Source organism: Podarcis filfolensis (assembly GCF_964270895.1).
Source record: "Podarcis filfolensis genome assembly, chromosome: 12".
Taxonomy (NCBI): Eukaryota; Metazoa; Chordata; class Lepidosauria; order Squamata; family Lacertidae; genus Podarcis; species Podarcis filfolensis.
In genome coordinates this window covers 34,961,044-34,985,722 of record NC_139614.1, presented here as the reverse complement: position 1 = coordinate 34,985,722, position 24,679 = coordinate 34,961,044, and the positions used below count along the sequence as shown (strand labels likewise).

The following is a 24,679-nucleotide window of genomic DNA, read 5'->3' as shown; positions in this document are numbered from 1 at the left end:
ACTATTCTAAAAATTGAGGGTTTGGCATTCAGTTTGCCAGACTGACTCTCAATATTTCACCCAAAAAGTCAGTTCAAGACCAATATATCTCTACTGGAAGTTCCACATTTTTACCTCCCCATTCATGATGACACATTCATTCTGGACATCATTTATTTGTGTGGGTTTTCCTTTCTGCCACTTGGTGAATGTCACTTTAGTACCATCACTCCATTCATAATACATCTGAGTCTTCTGGTCATTCAGTCCTATCCATAGAAGATCTGTTGGCTCTAAGAACATAAAGGCACCTAATTAATTTGCTCTCACACTTTAGGTACAAAGAGTCCAGATATTGAACAGGATCCTATCACAAACAGTTCTATGGTACATAGATGTGGAAATAGGATAAAATTCACAACTGTAATTCAAATAGACATGTCAATGTGCAGCTAGCTAAACAGCTTATTGGAGAATGTCAGTCTTCAAATGTAGCACTACAACTGAGGATAATCTAACTGGCCAACCTCGTGCTCTCCACATGTTTTAAACTATACCTCTCAACATCCCTGACAATTGATTATATTGGCTGGGGTTGATGCGACTGAACCAGGTTGTTGAAAGCGATAATAGTCCATTCATCTCATGTTTGACCTGTTTATCTTCATGTATTTTTCAACAGGACAGAGACCTCAGTAACATTCCATCTTTGCATGTGTAACAAAAAAGCAACACAAAATACCCTCTCTCTTAATCTCACATATATATCAGATACCAGGAGAACCAAATTTCCTAGATGTACTTACGGTAGCCAAGCTGAGATATGACAAAGCTGTATTCTTCAATGTGGTGTATACTTATTAAATCACCACCTTCCTTCCGACAGGATGATAGGGCACTCTTCCATGTCTTGGGGTCTCTGCTAAGGTGGTAACAGTGACCTGCATATGCAACCCAGCCATCCGGACAGCTAATTGACTGAAATCCATCTAAAAAGAAAACAGTCCTTTGTAAGATAGCATGACTAGATGGAGTTTTTAAAAAATAATAATTTATGTGCCATTATGATGTCATTGACTCAATACAGAATTTAGTAGATGCAAATCTGGCAATTGATATTAACAAAAGAGGGTAACCCATCCTCTCATATGATTATATTATTGTTAATAAGTTAACAAACAGTTCTTGTAGTCATATACTGTACATTTTTTGACCTGAGAGAATGTGGGTTTGGTGTACAATGGCAGTCATAGACGAAAACGCTCCTTATCTCCCTTGTTGAAGGCAACCTGCTCAATGCCCCCCACCAGTCCTTATAAATTATCTATTCTCAGTGACAGAATTTGGGATAGAGAGAAGCCTGATCTGTGAACATACTTCAGAGCGCCCCTTTACTGGGGCCACCAGATTTATATTTGCCAACTCCAGGGAGTCCCTCACCCTTGGACAGGGTTGAATTGACCCTAGCTTTGAGACAGGTCACAAGGAAGCCACTAGCATCAGCTGCACTTCCAAGTCCTGTTCAGTGGCACTCACGGAGGGGGTGCATCAATACCACAGGTGGCCAAACCTCCTGAGGAGGTGGCTTCCAGGAAGGTCACCCTCATTCTCTAACTAGTTCAAAGTTCAGCTGTTCTGAGATATTTCTTCCTTACATTTAAATCCCACCTTTATTTCATAGAATTCTAGAAAATCTACTACCCAGGTACTGACCAGACCTAGACCAGCCTAGTAAAGTTTCTGAAGCACATGCATTTAGACCATGCCTGCAGTCTTTATTGATTGATAACCTATTATTAGCTACTGTCAAAATACTCTCAGCCATCTCAATCCAATAAAATGTTTCCCATTACATATGCCACTACAAACAGCAAAACTGCATTACTGTATAAATATGGACAATGTCACCCTCCATAAATCATGATATAATGATATTTAGGGAAGCTTCATTCCCAGTTTATCGTCCTACCTGAAGGAATAACAGAAGCATCTAATGAAGAGTTTGCTTTTTTGCAAATATATCCAAGTTTCTCTTGACACTTATTATTCTCCCATTTGCCAACCTTAGACAGCATCGATCCACATATTTTTTCTGTTTCTGGAGTTGGGCTGCCTTTAAGAAAGAGTGAGACAGGTGATAATTGCCTATGTTAAGCTATGTTAACATTGCAACATTATTTTAATAGTACTAAGCCATTTCCATAAAACACTTTTTAATATATAGTCAGCAATGATAAAGTTTAAATTCACCAGCATAAAAAATAATAAATTAGCCATTCCCCAGTAACTGCCCTCATCTGTCCTGTCCCACCACTATCAACAACTTATAGAAAAGCCTCTTTAAAAGTGTGAGAAAAGAGGGTCTGTCTAATTTCTACAGGAATTGAATTCCAAAATTGTGGAGCCACCGCCGAAAAAAGCCCTATTACACATATACTTCAATCTATTGCCATCCATGACTTGTTTGTGGATGGAGGAATTGACCTGGCATGTGTAACAGAAACTTGATTAGACGTGGCAGATGGGCCTGTTTTTGCCACTGCTTGTCTGCCAGGTTTTTCTTACAGCAACCCAAATCATTGGGGGGGGGGGGTGTTTCCAGTGATTTTTAGGAAGTCACTGGCTCGCACCAGGGTGTCCTACTGGGGAGACCCAGTTTTCTGAGTGCATGATCTGGAAGCTGGGCAATAGGATTCCTATTGGTGTACCAAGCTCCCTGCTGCACCAAGAATTCCCTGCCGAAGCCGCTTCAGGTCATGGTGGATGTTCTCCTTGGAGACATCTCATCTGGTTGTCCTAGGGGATTTTAACATCCATGCCTTCTAGAGAGCTCTTTGAAAATCAAATTGAGTTATTTGTTGGATTGCTGAATTATGTTATGCTGAATTATTGTAACAATTGATTTGCATTTTCATCGCTCTGTTGTCAGCCACTTTGAGCATGTTTATAGGGAATGCAGCATACAAATTTAAATAATAAATCAAAAGGTTCCTATTAAAAAAGAGGTAACTGAGTGGAGAGAAAATGGCAGATGTTCTCAGAATGATGATCCAAGCAGCTATAGCAAAGCATTAAGAAAAATAGCAATACATTATATTTGGTTTATCATTAAACCTGTTTAAATTGATGTATTTTATGTAGTATAAACTCTGGATCTTCTAATCTACTGTAAATCCCTTCATGCAATTAGCATATGTGATTGAATTGTTGGCACCTTGTTGGCACATAGATGTTCACTCACCTGGAGCCCAATTTAAATATCTTAAAGGATAGTTGCCCATCCACTGCCATCCACTCTCATCATCTAAACTGTTCAGCCCAATCCACAGATCAGTAGGCATACAACTTGTTAATCCTATTTAAGGAAAAGAAAATCAATTAGATTGCATTATGAAGCTAGGAAGTTTATATTTATGAAGCTAGGGTCATGGGAGCAAAAACCAAACATGCTCATCCCAACATTACTAGAGTAGTCAGCTTTTTCTACTGGTAGAGCTGGATATCAATCAGAAATTCTTCAACTGAAGCCTTTCGCTCAGCTTATAGATGCAATGCTTCATCAGCTTCAGCCAATGAATTTCTGCTTCTCTTACAGTTGTTAAAGACACAGAGGACCTGCAAAAGATTGGTAACCTGAGATGCAATGAATATTTCATACTGAAATGGTCTGAAAATGACTGAATCTAAATTAATTCTTTGGGTGATGGGAGGGTACATCTAATATTATCATTTTGAAAATGCTATTTCTAGTTGAGACAATATTAATTAACAGAATATCCTAATAAACTGATCACTTCTTTAAATATGCCTTGTTATGTCCTACCTGTCACATACACTTGTTCCTGTAAATCAGTGATGCTCAGTAATTCTGCATTCTGTTGCTGACAACTTTTTCTTGCTTGGTACCATGTTAGAGCTGAGTCAGAATTGATCTGATAGAAGTCCCCGGTCCAGTGGTTTCTGGTCCAGAATAATTCATCATGGTCATCTGTAATCATTGTTAACGAGTGTCAAATCATCAAATCACCAATGGTGAAGAAAATTTAGAAGCTGGATATGCTCGAGTCTTTAATAATCTGGGAACCACTTTCCCAAAGAATACACAAAGTAGAATGGTGAAACACAGAAGTTTATGTGATCAAAAGACAGTATTGCTGGCAGTCCACCATTAACTGATGGCTTCCCCAGTCCCATCTTCAGTGTTAATGCATAAGGTGTGGATATCTGCAGGGGGGAAATCTACACATAAATAACTCACTATGTACCCCAGGACTTGGAACCCCATGTGCAATCAGGACTTCCAAGTTCCAGGAAAGTTTCTGTGAGTTGACTTTCTCCCTGTAAACATCCACACCTAATGCACTGAATTGCATTAACCTGTGTGACTAGTACAAACCCAGGGTACCCCCCCTCTTCACAGCTGCCTTGCTTTCTGCCCCCATCCATGTCAGTGAATCACTTTCAAAATACAAGTCTACCCTACGGGGATGCTGGAAGTGTCATTGCACAATCACACATATACATAACGGGCATATATTTAATTATTACCCACTCCAAATTGTACATGCATTTCCTCCATGGACTATTTGACCTAAAGCGGAAACAGCTCACTAATAAAAACAACAGCACACCATTTCTATCACCCTTTCTCTGTCCTGTAAAAGGTAAAGGTAAAGGGACCCCTGACCATTAGGTCCAGTCGTGGATGACTCTGGGGTTGCAGCACTCATCTCGCTTTATTGGCCGAGGGAGCCGGCATACAGCTCCCGGGTCATGTGGCCAGCATGACTAAGCCACTTCTGGAGAACCAGAGCAGCGCACGGAAACACCGTTTACCTTCCTGCCAGAGCAGTACCTATTTATCTACTTGCACTTTTGACGTGCTTTCGAACTGCTAGGTTGGCAGGAGCAGGGACCGAGCAACGGGAGCTCACCCCATCACAGGGATTCGAACCGCCGACCTTCTGATCGGCAAGCCCTAGGCTCTGTGGTTTAGACCACAGTGCCACCCACGTCCTTCTCTGTCCTGTACTTGCAAGCAAAAATCACTCAATAATTCCAGCAAAACAATGCAAACAAGGTCAATGCACGGATGAACTGCAAGCCATGCCTTACCCTTCCAAAGGCTCAAACTTCAATATATAAGTGCATCCTGAAAATTTCAAGTATGTAATTGAAAAATGCACAGGAGCAGAAGACTTTTATGACATTTCCCTCTCTGCTTTGATCTTCTTACCACAGGGGAAGGACTTGCAATTGTAACCTTGTACAACATCAAACCCCAGCCTCCGTCAACTGCTCCCAGTTGAACAGCTGATGGTTGTAATGAGACCAAAATCCCAGACAAAATTTGTCTGCATCCTGTATCTAGCAGCTCCCTCTCTCTGCTCTAGACCTTGATTTTGGCTCAAACTGAGCTACTTCCTTATACCTCTCCCTTTCAGCTGTAAGCCTGATCCTGTAGGGGGCCCTGACATCATTGACAATTCCTTTTGTTCTTATTCACAGGGTAACCCCCTCCCTTTTCTGCTTTAGCTGCACAATCTGTAAAGCAGAGGCAATAACAAAAGCTTCCCTTTTTGTATGGGAAACCTTCCTCTAAGCAGCAAATATATGGTGGAATAGTATGGGCTTTAAAAAAACATTGCTAAGTGCTTACCTTTTATTGGACAATATCCAGTTAAAGAGTCTCTATCCACATCTGCAGTTGTTCCACACCAAAGTTGTCCATGTTCATCACCATCTCTTATGCATTGAGCATACAATTTATCCTGATACTTGAATGGAAATACACAGGGGGCTCCTTGGGCATTGCCCCTTAAGGTATACAGAGCTAAAAGAAAAATGGATAGATGTTATGCTGAAATAATTTTGAACATTTAAAGAAAAGAGGAAGTTGGTATTCATTTCAGAAGCAGTTTCCTCCTAATAGAAAGGGTGTGGATGTGGGTGTAAGAGAGAGAGAGAGATTTTTCATGGCCGTGCACGGAATTAAAGAGGCCTTTTCCATTTATTGAGGTCCTGGTGGAAACTGGACTCCCATGCCTGCTATCAAGTTTGGGTTGTTTCCTGAAATAATTTGAAATTATGTGATTATTATTATGCCTGTTTTGGCCTCCAGATGCAAGGGATTCACCATGCTTGAAGCAGGACACAACAAGCTATGTCTAAAGAAGTGATCATATAGAAAAAGGGAGAACTTCTCTGAATTTTACCTCCATAGTGCTTAGAACACAAATTTTCTTTCGTTCCATACATCTTCCAGGTACTCTTGCTGGTGGCTACTTTAGACAGTATAGGACGACTTTTTTGGCCACTCTCGGGATTTAAAAACAAATCTTCCAGATCAAGTACAAGAAGGTTGTCATTTCTACATTCCCATTTCTGAAGTTCAGTGGTCTCATTACAGGGGGAGAGCATGACTCGGACCTGGTCTGACTTGGAAGGCACTGCCAGGCATAACTTCACTGCCATGTTCAAAATCCGGTCATTGGAAATCCACTTAAAATGTTGCCCCTCATTGTCTTTATCACAGTAGTCCAGGATGGGGGATTGAGATTTCTTAGCCTGAATACAAAGCTTGAGGATTTCATTATATATCAGAAAGCTGTCACTATCTGTAAAATTAAGAGGCAAAATAACAGGAACATTGTGGGGAAAGTTTCACATAACTTCAAATATCATCCTAATCATTTTAATTTATTACCTGCCCTTCACTCGGAAGTCTTATGGCAACCACTGACAGAATAATACCAGGATTCATAATAAGAAGCAATAACATGGAAAGACGAGAGAGAGAAATGCCTCTTGTGTTAATTCTGTAGTTAATTTTCACTATCCACTCCTCTGTCTTGTTGATTTGTGGGCAATAACTTTCTACGTTCATATAGCTAAGACACCAATTTTGATGTCTTTTTGCAGATTAGTTTGCAGCTTATTTTACTTTGAATAATATGTGAATTACCTTAGTGTTCTCAGCATCTATTTTTAAGGAATGCTGCACTTTTTAAAAGGTGGTTGGTTAAAAAAATCTGTATTATTATTATTTTTTAAAGAAGACATCAGAGCCACTAGGAATATTTTTATTTTACATTTCTTTTGTATTATAGTTATAAGTATTGTATTATAGTTAATATTATTTTTAATATTTTGAGGACCTAACTAAATGTGGCATATGAGAGTTTGTACTGGATCTTCCCAATGTATTTTTGTTTTTCTAAAAGCATTGGGGAGAGGGGAGAACAGTGGGGTGTGGGCTGAACCTTTCCTCCAAATCAGTTCCTTGATGCTAATGCTCTCCCCATAGGTTTTATTTGTAAAGGGAATAATATGCAGGCACTTGTTATTAAGCTAGGAACTCATCTCAAGGTATGATGATGATGATGATGATGGTGACAATATACTATAAACAAGTCAATATGTACACATGAGAAGTACAATATCCTTGAGTCATTGAAAACGGTATGAACAGTTGGGATAGAAATAGACAGATACAAATAACATAGCTATTTAAGCTAACAGCCTATAATCTATATTATAAAACTCCAGCCACTTTAATAAGTTGTTTCCCTTGTATTCAAGTACAGTTAGGCATCAGGAAGGGAGCGTGTGTTTGTGCTTTGTGCCTGCTTATGGGCTTCCCACAGGCATCAGGTTGGCTACAGTGAGAACAGAATGCTGGACCAGATGGGCCATTGGCCTCATCCACCAGGCTTTTTTTTACATTCTTATAATAATGTGGTTGTTTCCTTTTGTGAGGAATAAATGCTATTCAGATTTGCTAAAGCACAGGGGGCTGTGACCAGCGGTGTCCTTCTCTCGGAAGGAAGGCTCTTTGACCCTGCAGTATTTTCCATTAGCAAAAAACGGGACATTAGCAAGGAAACACAACATTTCGTCAATTCCCTCTTACTCCTTCAGACCTCACATATTATCCCAATCTTCTCCAGAGCTGTAGAGGAAATATCATCATTTAGGGGAAGTGGGAAATGGCAAACATTGCCCCTTTCCTGCTCTGTTCATGGAAGCCTCCACTGGATCAAAGAGTTGGTGCAGAGGACATCACTGAGTACAATGCAAATACTTTTTAGTGATGGAAAAAGAAATGTTGAATATTTTTCTTGTTGAAAAGTTATTGTTTACACATTTATTATATTTGCAGCTTATTTTTATATTGTGAAGAAAATAAGTAGCAGCATATGACTGCTGCATAGGAAAAAAGCAAATTCTTTCTTGCAACCATGTAGTAAATTGCATTTAAAATTATGTTAGCCATTCTTTTACTAAAATTTAAACCTGATTTCAATGTTAAAAGCAAATTAATTGTTTAATTAACACGCCTTGCATCTAACACTTAATGGATTTCCCTTTAACAGTATCTTCCAGAAGATTATTTAAAGGTAAATCTACAGTATGAAAGATGCCCATCCACTTACTGTTAATAATCATAATGGGAATGGAAGTGATGAAGAGCTTACCTGATACCTGCAAAGCTGGCTGAACGAGGATCAAGATATTTAGGAGCAAAAAGGCAGGCATTGGACACAACCAAACCTTCCACATAGCTCTCCCGAAAATAAGACAAAGTCAGGGATTGCTGCTTTTCAGTTACTTCTTCATCATGAGTCATACAGAATGAAGTTTTCAGTCTTATATATACGCACAGTACTACACACAGAGCATAGCTTCATGGGAAGTACCTATTCCAGAATAATAGCTTGGGCCGTATTGATTCTTTCCCCACCACTTAGCCTTGTAAAATCCACCAGTTTAAAATTCAAGATAATAATGCTCAGGGCTAAAAAATATATAAATAAATAAAAAAGGAGGGAAGAGGGGACAGGTGATACAAATTGTTAACCAGTGTTTTTCTTTCTGGGAATGCTCAAGAGTACATGGTACTGGCACCTTTTTTTCACATGTTAAAAGTGTGGCACTTGGTGTAACAACTTCTTGGTGGGCACCAGCACAATTTACATTTCTATTAAAAAAACTCCCAAACACTGTTGTTAGCTATAGTACTGTCAGAGACTTGCCAAGCTCAGAGAAAGTCTTCAGCTGGGAGTCTGAGTCCCTTTCCTCAGACATGGAACTTTCAGAGTTGATTCACAGAACTGTTCATTTAGTGGCTGGAGCCCAGTTCCAGCAACATCCATGGCTTGCTTTGGGGAATGGGAAAGTAGAAGTAAAGTAAAGTAAAATAGAAGCAACCGTCCAGGGCCCACATGCTGCTGCTGTGTAGAGCATGGGTAGGCAAACTAATCAACATGTTTTTACATTAGTAGAATGTGTCCTTTTATTTAAAATGCATCTCTGGGTTATCTGTGGGGCATAGGAATTCGTTCATTCCCCCCCCCCAAAAAAATTAGTCTGCCCCCCCCACAAGGTCTGAGGGACAGTGGACTGGCCCCCTGCTGAAAAAGTTTGCTGACCCCTGGTGTAGAGCAACAAATTCTAATTTACACACACACACACACACACACACACACACATGCCCCGACATGCAGTTTTCTCATATTCTCCCCCCAGGCATTAAAGAAGCATTATTAGTCTTCAAGGGCACATTTTAGGCAGGCAAAAACATCCAAAGATGGTACAACATAGGAATGGTGTCTTGGGAGGGTCCCAAAAGCCAGATATAGGTGCTTGGAGGGCCACATTCAGTCCCTGGGGCTAAAGCTTGCTCTCTCTACCTGCCTGCCCGAAGAAAGAAGCAAGTCAAGCAGGAGTGCAAGCTAGGATTCACTTCTCTTAGCATTGGCTTGGAGAATAAACATAAAGAGATAACAACACAAACCATTTTCATAGAGGCCATGTTGGAGCTGAGCTTGATGTTTCAGTGCATGGTAAGCTTATCAGCCTCATCATTTACTATTATTATATTTGTATCCCACCTTTTTCCCTTACAGGGACTCAAGGTGGTTTATAGATTAAATCTGGTTTTTTAAATGTTCAGAGCTTTACAAAACTGACCACATTATTAAAGGGATAGGGAACCTGTGGCTCTGCAGATGTTATTGGGCTTTAGCTCGAATCATCCTTGACTGCTGCCATACTGGATGGGGCTGATGAGAGTTGGAGTCCAACCACGTCTGAAGATGCACAAGTTCCCCACCCCCATTGTAGAACTCCGTGTTGGGTCTTTCTCATGACTTTACCTGCCCATTCAAGCAAACACTACTAATGCAGATCACAGGCAGAGCAAATGGCTGACAGTCCACATTGTGAGGTATGCTAGACCTATTGCAGATAGTAATATTGTGCAACTTAAAGCAATAGGATGAATAAAATCTGACTCTCTTGGAATAAAAATTGTCCAGACCAAAATATGGTTCCAAAGCTTTACTAATAGAACTTTCTTTGAATAGTCTTAATAATGATGCATCCAAATAGTTGTATAAAATCCTATGCTTGTTCAAGCACAGGAACATCTTCTTAGAAATATAATATTACTTCAAACAGGCCTGAAATCAAAGGTATATTGCTCCACACACAGGCTCCATTAGCCTACATCCAGCCTGAGGCTTTATTCTCCAGGACAGATTTATTTGCATACCTTTATTTTGCTGTGGCTTGAGAACAAAGAACTCCCTCCAAATGGAGATTTGCAACTGAATAACCCTCCCATGTAATCTAAAGTTAAACACCATGTGAGAGAGCAGCAGACATACCCTCAACAGTTAATTATCAGCCTCTTAGGTACCCGGAGAGCTCTTCTTAGCTGCACTGGAATTTTCCATGCCCCTTTAGCAATACGCATACGGAGTCATTTTCCATTTCAAAGTACAATTAAACAATTATACTTAAAAAGGCCAACATTCTTTAACCTCGAGCCTCCAGGTGTTATTAGAATCACCAGGTGTTATTAGACTACCTCTCCCTTCATTCTTGATTATGCTGACTGAGGATCATGGGAGTTATAGACCAACAACGTCTGGGGACCCAAGGTTGAAGACAATAAATTTGGGATTTACAATTGAAACGGGGGGGGGGGGACCCTATAGTGGTTCTGATCGTTGTGCAGGCCCTAAGAGCTAAACCTGTACTTGGCTCCTATAGTTAGGAAAGGTTCTTCAAACTAGTATGCACTTTTGAAATCTATGTAGGATGACTAACTTTTACTATTCATTATTGACTGGCTTTTCTATTCAGCTTTCAGTTCTATTTAAGTCAAATGGACACTGTTTTCAAGAAATGTATTTTGCAACAGGATATTAAGAAACCAGTTTTCAAGTCCTTGAGTGCAGTAAGCTATTATCAGCTAATAAACCATTATGTTGTCTGCAGTTGAGCCTAAAGTTCAGTAAGTCCAAAAGTGGAAGTATTTGCAGGTAAAATGTGAAAAGGCACAACAAGAAAATAAGAAGGGATGAAAATATTACTATTAAATGTATACAGGCTGCAAGCTTAAGCACCCTTCCTTGGTAGTAAACCCTTTTGAGCACAATTGGATTTTCTTTGTAGCAAATTTGTTTAGGATTGGGCTGCCAGAATAAACTTCATTTTTTTAGAAGGTGAATAAATATAATATTCAACAGTTTCAAGCCATTCAACAGCTATTCAGATTATGTGAAAGTGGGGCCTCATTCACAGGGACTGAAAATCACTTATTTATTTTCTTTATTCTTACATTTATATCTTACATTTATATATTATTCTTGCATTTATATCTTACACACACACACACACACACACACACACATATATATTTCTTACATTTGTCACCCTCTAGGTGACATACATTGTTCTCCTCTTCCCCATTTTATCCTCACAACAGTCTTGTGAGGTAGGATAGGTTGAGAGACTGTGACTGGTCCAAGGCCACCTAGTGAATTTCATGACTGAGCAGGGATTTGAACTCTGGTTGCCCCTTATTTGAGCTTCAGAGATAAAGAGCAGTGATTTCCAAACTGGGGGCCATGGCCCCATCCAAAGGGTACCATGCCCAACTGCTCATTCATGGAGGGGCAGCACAGAGATTGCCTTAAAATGCTTGCAAAAGCACCCTTTGAAACAACTCCTCCTCCTTTAAACCAGTAGGCAGGGGATGGACTCCCCCCCCCTTGCTGCCCTCTCACTTGCTCTGAATTCTAAAAGAGAAGGGGAGCCCTCCTCCCACTCCCTTTGTTGCCCAGCTCAGACATTGCATATTGGGTTATGGTGTGTATATCACATGACTTGGAATAAATTTATGGGTTTCAGCAGCAGCATCTGGGCCTACCCAGCCACCTTGTCTGTCTGTGCACCTCCAGCACAAGGTCCAGAAGATCAAAGAAGCACAAACTGCCCAGCTGCCCAAGCTCCTGGTAGGCACGTACATGAAACAATTTCAGTAACGACAATAAACTAATAATCACCATCATCACAATCATCTATCAAATAATTTTTGAAGAGAAATATAAAATGTATGTGTAATTTATGATGGCATTAAAATGTGTTAATGGTGTATTCATCTGACATCTTCCTCCTAAGGAGGCCAGAGGAACAGCAGTGTACCGTAATTTTTCCTTGGCTGCTGATCAGGGAAGTTTATTTGTCTAATTTATAGGCTGGATCTATACTGACCCTTTAAACATTATTGGAACGACATTAGATATATTATTCTAAAACATCACAGGATGTACTGGTAAATTTAAAATGTTTCTGCCTTGTTTTGTTGGTAACAACAGTTTCCCTATTGCTGGTTCATGGCAACCATGGTTCCTCTGCAACATTTTAATAACGCATTATTAACACTCTAAGCTAAATGTAATGTGTCCGTTATGTTGTGTAAATGATTCCTTAACCCTTCCTTAATGTTGTAAACCAGGAGGGAAGATCCACCCATAGCCTGTTTGGAATCTGGTCCTTCCCAGCACCTTATACCAACTTTTCTGGGAGTAATTCTACAATCCTAATCCTGATTCAATAGGACTTACATTTGAGTAGACATGGTTAAGATTGTGTGGTAAACTAGTAGGATTTACTTTTGAGTGGATATAGGATTGTGTTGTTAATATTTGGCATGGAACGAATACTGTTTTTTAAAAAATATTAATAAAAATATATTATGCAGTGTCCAACTGGTTTTGACCACAAACTATTATATGTGATTTGGCAGGAGAATTTTGGTTAGCAAATTTTGGAATTCAAATGATCAACTTTTGTTGGCACCACTCAAAAGTGAATTAGGAATCTTTCTTTTCTGTATAAACATCTACCTTCCCCCTACTAATAGTTTGTCACAGACCACCAAGATTTGGTCAGAGCTAACATCCTTACTGGAGCATATGAATTCTCCAGAGTATTTATACTTTTTTGTGTGGAGATTTTAATGCCCAAACTGGAGCAACTGCAAAGGGTATCTTACTGCCTTTAGGCTTAGACATGGAAGATATCTGCCTAACTTCACATTGTTCTTTGGACAAGAAATATAATGTACAGGGCCTGAAAGTTTTGGAATTTCTATTCCAACATAACACAACACAACAGCACAACACAACACAACACAACAGTCAGGAGACAGTGAACATCCACAGCAGTGACCAGAGGAAGAAAGACTGCTAGGAGGAACACAGAGAGAAGAAACACCATGGTGTACCTGCAGAAGCAAAACCAGATACCTTCATCTGCCCTCCTACTATAAAATATGTCTCTCCTGTATTGGTCTCTACAGCCATGGTAGGCACTGTAATGGTTTGAATTTACCTCCAAAGGCACACTCTTCCATTGTCTCCCAAGACAGATAGATGCCAACAACAAGAACAATTTATAAATTCTAAAGGTCAGTATACAAACATGGTGGAAGTGCTATTGACTACATTATAGTCTGTCCTTCCGTATTGCCTTTTGTGAACACTTTTGAAGTGTTAGAATGAACAGAAATGGTTTGGTTTCTTTTGAGTGACAATAACAGCTTCATAACACAGAGGGTGGCCCTCTATATAATGGCTGTAAAAAATAATAATCAGGAGATCAGAATTAGATAAATTGTTGTGATTCAGAGGTTTAATCTGAAATCAAGCTGGATTTGAGTTTGTTGGTGTCTTTGGAACTTTCCCCTCTTACATAATGAATGTTCGCAAATTGGATTTTTAAAAGGCAAAATAATATTAGAATTGGAGGTGTTAGATGCATAAGGGAAACTGTTTTAATGCTCAGGAATTTGGCAAAAGTCTTTGCAGATTTTTACATTATGAATGGATGTTTTGCATTTTTTTATTAATACTATTGCTTAATACAAGTTTGTCATGGCCTTTGGCTAGAACAATAAGTTTATGAACTGAACTATTCAAGTGACTTCATTCCCATGGCTGGAGTGACTGACCAGGCTATTACAGGATAATTCAGAAGAATTAATTCAGGAAAAGAGGAAATGCTATATTTGAACATCTCAGCAGTGAGTTCATTGGTGTGTCATAAGCTTCCTCTTTCTCTGCAATTGGGTGGGAGCCCCTCCAAATGCATTATACGTGTGTATAAGTGGGGTGAGTGGGTTGTGTATGTATGCTTTGGCCCTGACACCTTTAGACACTGATTGTTGTTCTAGAAACCCAGACCTTGAGCAAACATAGCTCTCAGGTAAAATATTTCCTCACCTATGAGGTATAAGACTGTGCTGCATGTCTGTAAAAGACCCACATAGAGTGCATTGCAGGTTACCAATATATTATCAATAAACAGGTTATCAGTTTCAGGTTATCAATATGTAGGATACTTTGACTATTACTTATTCCATATTCTGGAAAGAAGGCATAAGAGTTAATAAAGTAGGTGTGTCTGTCGATGATAATATTTTCCTATGGGCCTGGAAGTGTATGGGGAGCCTTGTTAACTGTTACTGCACAGTAACTGTAACCTTTTCAGAATAACCAATTCAGGTTGCAATCTGGTATACACGATTTGTTTAATTCAGTGGGGTTTACTTCTGAGTAAAGTATAGTTATTGTTGTATAAGCCCACACAAGCCCATATAATGTTTAGTAGCCTTTTTAAAGGCAAGTACTGTACTAAATAGGCCTATTTGGATACGAAACTGCATATACAAAATTAGGTACTGAATCAGCAGAGCTGCACATATGGAATTCCTATTTTTTAAAATAATAATAATAATAATAATTATGATGATTGGCTTTCCTGGAAGAGTGGAGGAGGGCTAGATGTACCCCATATTCGGCCTGGCAGAAATGACGAGCAGAATCCGAAACCAGGGAAGAGAAGCAGCGCAAGAAGAATGGAAAAAGTTCAAGGACTATTTAAAGAAATACTACAAAATTAATGAAAGTTAGAATGATGTTGGACTGGAAAGTAAACGGTTACTATTAGCAAGGGTTAAGACAAGGAGAATAAGGAAGATTAGATTAAATTTAAATTAAAATAAGGGAAGATTTGCTGAGTAATTGATAAGAATTTGGAATACAGAAAAGGGAGGCACGAGGAAGTCGGGGAAGAAAGGTATAAGAAATTAAGATACGAAATGGTACATGTTTTTTGTTTTGTTTTTGTTTATGTCTGTTTATGTATTTGTTATATGTTTGTTACTGTTATAAAAACCTTTAATAAAAAATATTTAAAAAAAAATAGATGTACCCCATATTCTTCCTATAAAACCAGACAAGTGGGATTTTAGCTTTATGCATGGACACTGTACTGATTTATGGAAAAATGTTGTGCAGTACCTTGGTTGCCAGAGGATATTAATGACATGGTCCTTAGTTTTTCAAGTCAAGTCACCTTTAATTTATTATTTTTTTATTTCATAAAATGTATACACCTCTTGATTTTTTAAAAACCACAAAGTAGTTTACAAAATGGTAAAACAATAAAATCAAGGAGAAATTCCAACCATACTTAAAAACAAACAAAAGTTAAAATACTAAAACAGATTAAAATTACCTTAATTTGAATTTATTCTATTTAGAATATTTTTTTTCTAAATAATAATTATGCATTCAGAGCATGCCACACAATGAATGTGGTGATAGAAAGGACCTCTGCATATGCATATGGTTACTTCTTGGAAATGAAATAATACAGTGGTACCTCGCAAGACGAATGCCTCGCAAGACGAAAAACGCGCAAGACGAAAGAGTTTTCCGTTTTTTGAGTCGTTCCGCAAGACGAATTTCCCTATGGGCTTGCTTCGCAAGATGAAACGTCTTGAGAGTTCTTGCGAGTTTGTTTCCTTTTTCTTAAAGCCGCTAAGCCGTTAATAGCCGCTAAGCCGCTAATAGCCGTGCTTCTCAAGTCGAAAAAACCGCAAGACGAAGAGACTCGCAGAACGGATTAATTTCGTCTTGCGAGGCACCACTGTAATGCAATCCTACCCCTGTCAATTCAGAAGTAATTCCTATTGAGCTCAATGAGACTTACTCCCACATTACAGCCTATCTCCCTCTTTATCATCCACAAGCACTTCTGAATCATTGTGAAGAACGATCTCACTGTCACGATACAGAGAGTTTTCAAAGCTGCCAGTGGTTTGTTGTTTTCTACTTCTTCTTTTGTAGAAAATATAGAGTGCAGTACCCATGCCAATGAGGATGAAGATAACCGGTAGAAGTACCTTTGCAACTCTGCCATGTGCTGATGCAGGAATATCTTCTTGTTCTGTGGATGGGGAAAGATGTATATATCACACACACAAACTCACAAATAGAGAAACACACACACAAATAGACCCCCTTGTATGAAAAGGAGGGATATCTGGGTGGTGTTTGCAGCTCATAAGCATAGTGTGCCAAGAACTTACAGACCAGTGAAATGGCCACATGACTGGAGGGCACGGAGAGGGGATACAGAAGCAGAAGAAGAAGAGAAACATCTTGTCCCTTCTTAAAGAAAAGGGCTTTGGCAGGCTGTGAAGGAATCCAACCCAAAAGATGTTAGCTGTTTCAACGCAGCTGAAAACAACTACAAAATGCCAAGGCAATGGTGTACCACTCCCCAGTTATTTTTGTACTACATCTTAAACAGAATACTATTCTGTTCTTTCATGTTTCATCTGAAACACTGTGCAATATTCCATTACATGGAAATCTCTCACACAACCCCCAATTCTCCGCTTCATAGTGGCAGTTCTGTACCAGAAAGGAGAGTCATCACCCTTTTCCCCCAGTAGAGAGCTATAATGCCTCCACCTTTTCCCAGAAATTTCTCTCTTCAGCTTTGAACCAGAAGTTCTTTTCTCAGAATGTTTGGTGCAAGGCTCCAGATAGCAAGAATGGTTATAATTTTTCCTGAGTTCTTTTCACAAAACAGCCTTACCTGTCTTTTTTGTAGGTGCTTTAGTTGTCTCTTCAATAACTGTAAAACAAAAGATATGCTTATGTTCTCAGAATAGTAAGAAAGTTAGGTATACAAATCATTATTTTTTATTAAAAAATTAGCATAGATTAGCAACAGAGTGAACCAGATTGAGCCAGGTGCCATTCCCATCTAGAAGAAAAATGTAGGATTGGTCAACTGACATTTCATAGCTTGTCTTAAGAAGATAAGAAGAGCCTGCTGGATCAGGCCAATGGCCCATCTAGTCCAGCATCCTCTTCTCACAGTGGCCAAGCAGATGCCTGTGGGAAACCTGGAAGCAGGATTTGAGCACAAAAGCACTCTCCCCTCCTGTGGTTTCCAGCAACTGATATTCAGAAGCATTGGTGCCTCCAACTGCAGTGGCAGAGCATAGCCATGGTGGCTAAAGAATACAACGAAAATACAGCTGAAGATTAGGAAAAAAGGTTGGCATGTCCTTCCCCTACTCTGGCTGGTACTGGTGTTATCTTTGATGGAGAACAAATAATAGGCAGTCTTGGTTTGGCAACTGGAGCTGGAAAGAAGCCTGATTCACTCTCTGTGATGAATCCAAAGCTAAGGGGTTGGAGACACCTCTCCCCTCCAAAACCTAACAGGAAAAAAGATCTGTTGGAGTTTTAATGCTGCATGCACTTTCATCTTATGCCTCCAGTGATTTTCCTCCCAATGAAACAAAAACCAAAGGTATTTGATGGGACCTCTGGAATCCCATAGTGCCTGAAAAATGTGGTGTGTGTGACAATATTATAGGAAGCACATTTATCCTTTTATTTTTCAAGCTTTGGGTCCTGACATATCACACCATAAAAAGAACATGATTATGCACTTTAGATACGGCATTTGCTTTTGGGTGTGCTTCTTTCAATAAAAAAAACCAATAAGTATATGTTACTGTTTAAAAATGGGAGCCAAGTTTTAAATTTGAAGTGTTTAGTGTAGTCATTTAATCCCTTTGCTTAGCAAGATCAGCGATGATGAGCTGAGTTTTAAATATGTCAATGTGGAGACTACTAAATGCTCTTCCCGTTTGAGGAAAATGACATATTTATTATATTTATCACACAGCAATTCTGGGGACTGAGAATGATTGTGGGAACCTTGACTATTAGATATTGATAAAATGTTAATAACCTTATTAGTTATAAATGACAGAATATTCTATAGTTAGTAGCAAATAATAAATAGACTTCAGCTTTGGTTCTACCTTCTCTCCTGCCATTTATTATTAGGAAGTATTTAGTTGGTTGGAAGTATCAGTAAAGTCTGTCAAAAGTTGAAAAAAGAATAGGAAGTGACAAGGAGTAGGAAAGACAAAATGCAGAGTATCAATTTGATGAAATGTGGCTTATGCTAGAAAAAGGAAGACTGACTGTCTAGAAAGATTACTTAGTAAGGATAGGACAAGGTGAAATATTGTTAAAATGCCAAGAGAGAGAAAAGTCCCTTTCTGTAGTAACATGGAAGCCCCTTCCTTGGAGAGCTTTAGGAAGAAGGCAAATAAAGAGACAACAAGGATAAACTAGTAGCATGATCTAGTCAGAGAGCAATTAGAGCAGGGTGTCCTAAGACACTAATTTTAGACAAGTGACTCAATGTTCAACTGCATCAGAATTATCGTGAAATTCAGCTGAATAGCCATTTAAGACTTACTTTTGCGTCTTTTACATATAAATCCCTTAGAGTATCCGCAGTGCTCCCTGGACCACTTCCCATTGTGGCTGTTCATGAGAATGCAGTTCTTATCGCTATCACTGAAAATAGCTTGAGGATCAGGTGTGGACTCTTCATCTTTCCAGTTGACAAAATCCAGTGCAGTGTTATCTTGCCATATCCATTCTCCTAATTATAAAAGTAAAGTAAATGGCATAAAGACTGTCGAGAAAAAGAGTAATGCCACTGCACAATCCTGGATTTGCATGAAGTCAGACTGGGAAAGAGCGAGAGGAAGGAAAGTGGCGGTTTACAACAGCAGCGTTTTGAGTAAAGCAGGAATGGGGAGAGGTTTGGGGGAGAAAGGGAAATAGCAGTTGTAAATGATAGGGATGCCATATTTCCAAAAGTAAAAACCAGGCCACCCTGGTTTGAGCGCAGTTTTCTGTATGACTTGCCTAAGATCCAGTACAAAGCACTGCCTTTCAGAAATTCCCAGTAATGTCTGGGAAAATCTGGACATATGGCAGCCCTACCATAGCAGAGGTTTGAGTAAAGCATGGATGGACAGAACTGAATGGGCAATGGTGCTTTAAAACAACAGCAAGGTTTGTGTAAAACAGGTGGGGTGGAGGAACAGAGAGGAAATGGCAGGTTTATACCATGGCCAAGGTTTCAGTAAAGTGGGTAAGGGGGAAGCTAGGGAGGAAGATGGGGAAGATCTAGGACAGTGTTTCCCAAACCTGGGACTTCAACTGTTTTTGAACCACTATTCCCATCATCCCTAACCACTGGTCCTGCTAGCTAGCTAGGGATGATGGGAGTTGTAGTCCCAAAACAGCTGGAGACCCAAATTTGGGAAACACTTGTCTAGAGGGTTAATGTGGGGGAAATGGCTGGGATGGGTGGGTGGGTGGGTGTTGATGAGTGGCGCAAGCAGGGGCACAGTCCCATGTATTATAAATAAATATTGAATGTTAAACCATTACCATCTATGTTTCTGAACAATCCTATCCAATAGTCAGCATGTTGGGATTGCTGAGTATGCTCCATCAAAAAGTTCAGTTCAGCTGAATCTTCTATAGAAATCAAGGTGCTACCTAGGAAACATCATACAAGTAAAGTAAACTCATTTAAAAATTGCATTCCTGTTTTAAATTTTATTTATTCATTTTAATTTATTTAAAATATTCCCATTTTAATATTTTTTTTTAAATATAACCGTAACCCACCCTGGGACCTTATGGTGATGGGTAGGTAACAAACCACCATCATATATGTATTAGACATGCACTGGTAGAACTGACATGAGGTTTTATGGGACTCTTGACAGCCCTGGCAAGTGGTTCTTGGCAGTAATGAAGTTGCCAGGAGTGTTGATGAAAACGCCTGCCCCCAGGATGCAGGAATGGTGAGCTGGGTGGCAAAGTCCCTTTCTTAGTGAAGCCCTTTTTCCAGGCAGCAAGGACTCTGCTCACTTCATCACCCCTCTGTTTATCTCACACCCCTGGCCAATCTCTCTTCCTCTAACTTTACTTCACTTTTGTGCTGCCAGCCGCAAAAAGTCAGCTTAGCAAGAAAGCACTGCTGCTGCCACACACCATTTTTGTTCCCCCACAGTGCTTCTCTGGCCCCAGTGGAGCAACCTTCTGTCTGGGCTCAGAGATACGGTGGAGGAAAGAAAATGGCGAGCCACAGCAAGTGGGGTTTCTGGCTACGCTGACAATCCTGCATGCTTCAGGTGAGGACACATGGAGGGGAGCTGTCCTTCAAAGTGCTTGGATCATCAGCCAGTGCCTGAGTGTGCTGATGCCTGATACCAGGCCTGCATATCAGGTTTTCTAACTATCCTTTTAATAATAAATCTTTCTGTTGCTGGATTCAGACAGTAAGAAAGAAGCTGTTGTTTGCAGTGAGATCTCATGGGAGCCTCCCAGAGCCAGCATGAGAATTCTCCGCCTTGCATAAGGGGCAAGACACTCTTGGTGTGTTGGCTCTGGACAGGTAGGAGTGGTTGTGTGGGTGGTGGTTCCAGGGTTGTTCTGGCTTTACACACAATCCCTAGAAACTAACCCCCCTATAAGTCATCTGTACCTCCAATGAGTTCAGAGAGATATGCCAGGTTTATTCCCTTCCTGATTTATCATCATAGCAATCCTGGGAGATAAGTTAAACTGAAAGGTGGGGATTGGCCCAAGAGCACCCAGTAAGCTTTGTGAGTGAGCAGGAATTTGAACCCCTGTCTCTCTGGTCAAAGTCCAAGGCTGAAAGCCTGTACCCACTTACTTAGCTATAGGCCCCATTGAACTCGATGGGACATACCGTATTTTTCGCCCTATAGGATGCACCGGCCCATAGGACTCACCTATTTTTTGGGGGGGGAATAAAGGGAAAAAAATTATCCCCCCCCCCAGCCGCGGATATCTGCCCGAAGCGCGGGGCGCTCTGCTTCGGCGCACCCCGCGCTCCGTGCAGCAGGCTGCTATCCGCAGCCTAGGGAGCCCTGCGGGAACTCCCGCGGGCTCCTCAGGCTTGCTGATAGCTTCCTGAAGCGTGGAGAGCAAGAGGGGTCAGTGCGCACTGACCCCTCTCGCTCTCCACGCTTCAGCGAAAGCCTGCATTCGCCCCACAGGATGCACACAGATTTCCCCTTCATTTTTGGAGGCGAAAAAGTGCGTCCTATAGGGCGAAAAATACGGTACTTCTGAATAGACATGCTAGGATATGTATAGGACTGCACTGCAACACTAACCAGTGTACAATACTGGCTTTGGACACTAACTAGGAATCTTCTAGCATGGAAAAATCACGTTGTGATTTGAATCAAAATGACACCCACCTAACTGAGTACATTTGAAGGATGCATCCGGCCATCCATTTGAAGGCTGGTTGATTTGATAGCAATGAGCCCGAAAAGGAATCCAAGATCTCTGGTCCTCTTTTGAGTCAGGGCATTTCCCTGGGACTTGTGGAGCCTCAGTTGGGAGTTTACCTATTATGAAACAAATATTTTATTTTTTGAACAGGTATCTTATCTTAGAAACCCTTAAGTACCAGAGATATGCATAAGATTTGAACAAATCCAAAATCTTGAGGTGCACATGAATATCTTGGAGGAATCCTGGAAATGTAGAAGGTGAAATGGGAGGTGAAACTCTGCAAATTTGCACATGTCAAAGAAGTCCCCCTAAAAGAATAGGTTTATAGTTTCTGAGTACTCCTGGATGCTTACTCACAGTGATGTCAAATGGGGCTTACTCCTAGGTAAATGTGTATAGAATTGCTGTCTTAAAACACATGCCTGAGTCCATTCAGTTGCTAAGCATGGTTACCTAATGCTGGATTGTTTACTGCAACCTCTATTCTATTTTTGTTTGCCTATTATAGCCTGATGGTTTGAAAAGTAACATTTTATTCATTCCCTACGAAAGAGGCAGAAATGTCAATTGTACATTTCTCAGCTCTGTGCTCAGATGGACATTCCTTTGCTTACCGTGGTAGTGCTCACAGAAAGAGAGGTATGCTTCATTGCAAGTTCCGGTTTTCCAGTGACCATCAATGTCTAAGTAGACACAGGCTTTTTTCTGCTTTGGCTCCCCAGGGGCCCAGTTAGTATATACCAGTCTCCAGTTGCTTATCCACTTATATTGCTCATCAGTCTGAAATCCAAATTCACAGTGAAATAACACATGCTGGCCCAGAGAAAGCTTTTAAGTTCATTTTCCATAACATGAACTCCACAACACTTACTTTTCTTTCCCTTTCATTTTATTTATACACACATTTCATCATCCTTTAGGGGATGAAGTCTGGGTAGTAGTACTATACTTATGACGTCTGAAGTCATGAGTATGAAACAATTCTGAGCTATCAAAGGCAGGGGCAAAACTAGGCTTTGTTTCATCCAGGTTGGCACCCCCTGCACACGTGTTTGTGCATGCACACACACACACACACACACACACACAGACATAGGCTGGGAGCCTGAATGGTGCCCTTCTAGAGGCTCCACCCTGTGCAAAAAACCTGACTAACCCCTCTGTAGCTATGGCTCTATCCAGGGATTTGGAGCACAATGTTTTCAGTATGCTGGTGTCATGAAGCTCTAGCTCTTCATTCCATCTGAATCATGAGAATCTGTGAAGGTTAGGAACCTGGATAGGAGCCTGGAAGCAGTAATAGGCTATGCGGGGGCCAACGAACTGAGGCTGAATCCTGATAAGATGAAGGTGCTGTGAAGGGGTGGTTCCTATGTCTGGGAATTAGGTGGATAACCTGTCCTGGAAGGGGTTGCAGTCGCCCTGCAGGAACAGGGTCATAGTTTGGGAGTGCTCCAGGATTCCTAACTATTGCTGGCCTCTCAATTGGCTTCTCTGACTAGGAGAGCTTATGTCCACTTTATATCTGCCAATCAGGTCCATTCCTGGACCTCCCACCTGGACTACTCTAATGTGCTGTATCTGTGGCTATCCTTGAAGATGGCCCAGAGACTGAAGCTACTGCAGAATGTGGCTGCTAGATTGGTAAGTGGGGCAGCCTGATGGGACAATGTGTGGGTCACTCATCCAGAAATCACTGCATTGGCTGTCATTAACTTATGGGGCTTGATTCAAGGTATTAGCATACCAAATCCTGAACATCTTGGGATCCAAGTACCTAAAATATCAGGAAGGAAGCATCTTCCTGAATATCTAACATCAATATACAATCAAGATAACATTTTATAAAAGAATGGAAATAGTTGATTGAATATTTACAGATAAATTGTAAACAGATAAGAACATTGGCAGGATTGTTATAATAACCTGCAGTTTTATGAGTATATATTAAGATATTAAAAATAAATTTAAGGAACCACAGAGAGAAGGAAAAGGATGTCAAGTTTTGAATATATATATAAGAATCCTGGTTGGTGTTGATCCAGTATGGTACTTAGTTTACTGTATTCATTGTAGACAATGCAAGTCATCTATGGAACCTGTTGCCCCACCCCTCCTAAAGCAACATAGAAGTGATTGATTTCTCTTTCTGAGGGTGAAAAAGGAGTCGAGACTAAAGACTACTAAAGATCTTGCTGCCTGGGGGTGTGCTGCTGCACTGAGTGCAGAAGCCCCTTGACAGACTGGAAATTGTTATATTTCTGTTAAGATTTCGTGTACAGATAAAGTATAGCCACTTGAAATAGCTCATAGGTAACCCACAGACGATATCCAAAACTTTTGTAATGCTTACCAAGGATATTCGTAATAAAGTCAGGTAATAAAAGTCTTTTCTATGTCCTTCTGAACACATGTTCTTGATGTGGATATGTAGTACAGTATTATGTTAATGTATATCATATGTATTTACCATATTGCTATTTAGGCCAATCCATGCAGGTTCTCCATATTTTAACACCCGCAGCCATAGGAATGATTCAATGTAGGGATCCAAAATGCTGGCAAGCTCTGACTGTTCAGATTTACACTTTTTCCTGGCCTCTTCCCATGTCATTTTGGGGCTGCTGAGAGAGTAACTTCTATTCCCAAAAGCGGCATAACCAGAGGCTGGAATTGTTGTTTCAGAGTGTGATAATGCAGGATCTATAGGAAAGTAATCAAGAGAAAAGACAGAGATCAGCTTAGACTACACACACCTGACACTAAATTTCTGAATACTATTATTCCCTAAACATTTTAAATCTTGAAAATCGACATTTTAAATGCCAGCTATAACACTTAGTCAAGTTTTCTTCAAAAACATATATGGATGAGGCCACAGAATA

At 40.2% G+C, this 24,679-nt stretch overlaps 2 protein-coding genes across 4 annotated transcripts in view; both read right to left on the bottom strand.

Moving 5' to 3' along the window:
* LOC310745935 (macrophage mannose receptor 1-like) overlaps window positions 1-8,608 on the bottom strand; it is a 47,034-nt gene extending 38,426 nt beyond the window's left edge. For 2 of the 3 annotated variants that reach the window (XM_083579246.1, XM_083579247.1), the window contains exons 1-8: window positions 8,457-8,591; window positions 6,195-6,596; window positions 5,639-5,812; window positions 3,803-3,967; window positions 3,221-3,334; window positions 1,949-2,092; window positions 786-968; window positions 115-272 (exon numbers count right to left, since the gene is read on the bottom strand). In XM_083579246.1, the coding sequence (XP_083435372.1) occupies window positions 115-272; window positions 786-968; window positions 1,949-2,092; window positions 3,221-3,334; window positions 3,803-3,967; window positions 5,639-5,812; window positions 6,195-6,596; window positions 8,457-8,541 (1,425 nt within the window). In that variant the 5' untranslated portion in view covers window positions 8,542-8,591. Of the gene's footprint in view, window positions 1-114; window positions 273-785; window positions 969-1,948; window positions 2,093-3,220; window positions 3,335-3,802; window positions 3,968-5,638; window positions 5,813-6,194; window positions 6,597-8,456 lie in introns of all 3 variants that reach the window. The other variant, XM_083579245.1, reaches the window with a different exon arrangement.
* Window positions 8,609-15,672: 7,064 nt separating this feature from the next.
* Window positions 15,673-24,679, bottom strand: part of LOC310745936 (macrophage mannose receptor 1-like) — a 38,473-nt gene continuing 29,466 nt past the window's right edge. The window contains exons 24-30 of the mRNA XM_083579248.1: window positions 24,265-24,497; window positions 22,409-22,574; window positions 21,755-21,907; window positions 19,905-20,015; window positions 18,916-19,104; window positions 17,224-17,262; window positions 15,673-16,566 (exon numbers count right to left, since the gene is read on the bottom strand). Coding sequence (XP_083435374.1) covers window positions 16,337-16,566; window positions 17,224-17,262; window positions 18,916-19,104; window positions 19,905-20,015; window positions 21,755-21,907; window positions 22,409-22,574; window positions 24,265-24,497 — 1,121 coding nt within the window. The 3' untranslated portion in view covers window positions 15,673-16,336. The remainder of the gene's footprint in view (window positions 16,567-17,223; window positions 17,263-18,915; window positions 19,105-19,904; window positions 20,016-21,754; window positions 21,908-22,408; window positions 22,575-24,264; window positions 24,498-24,679) is intronic.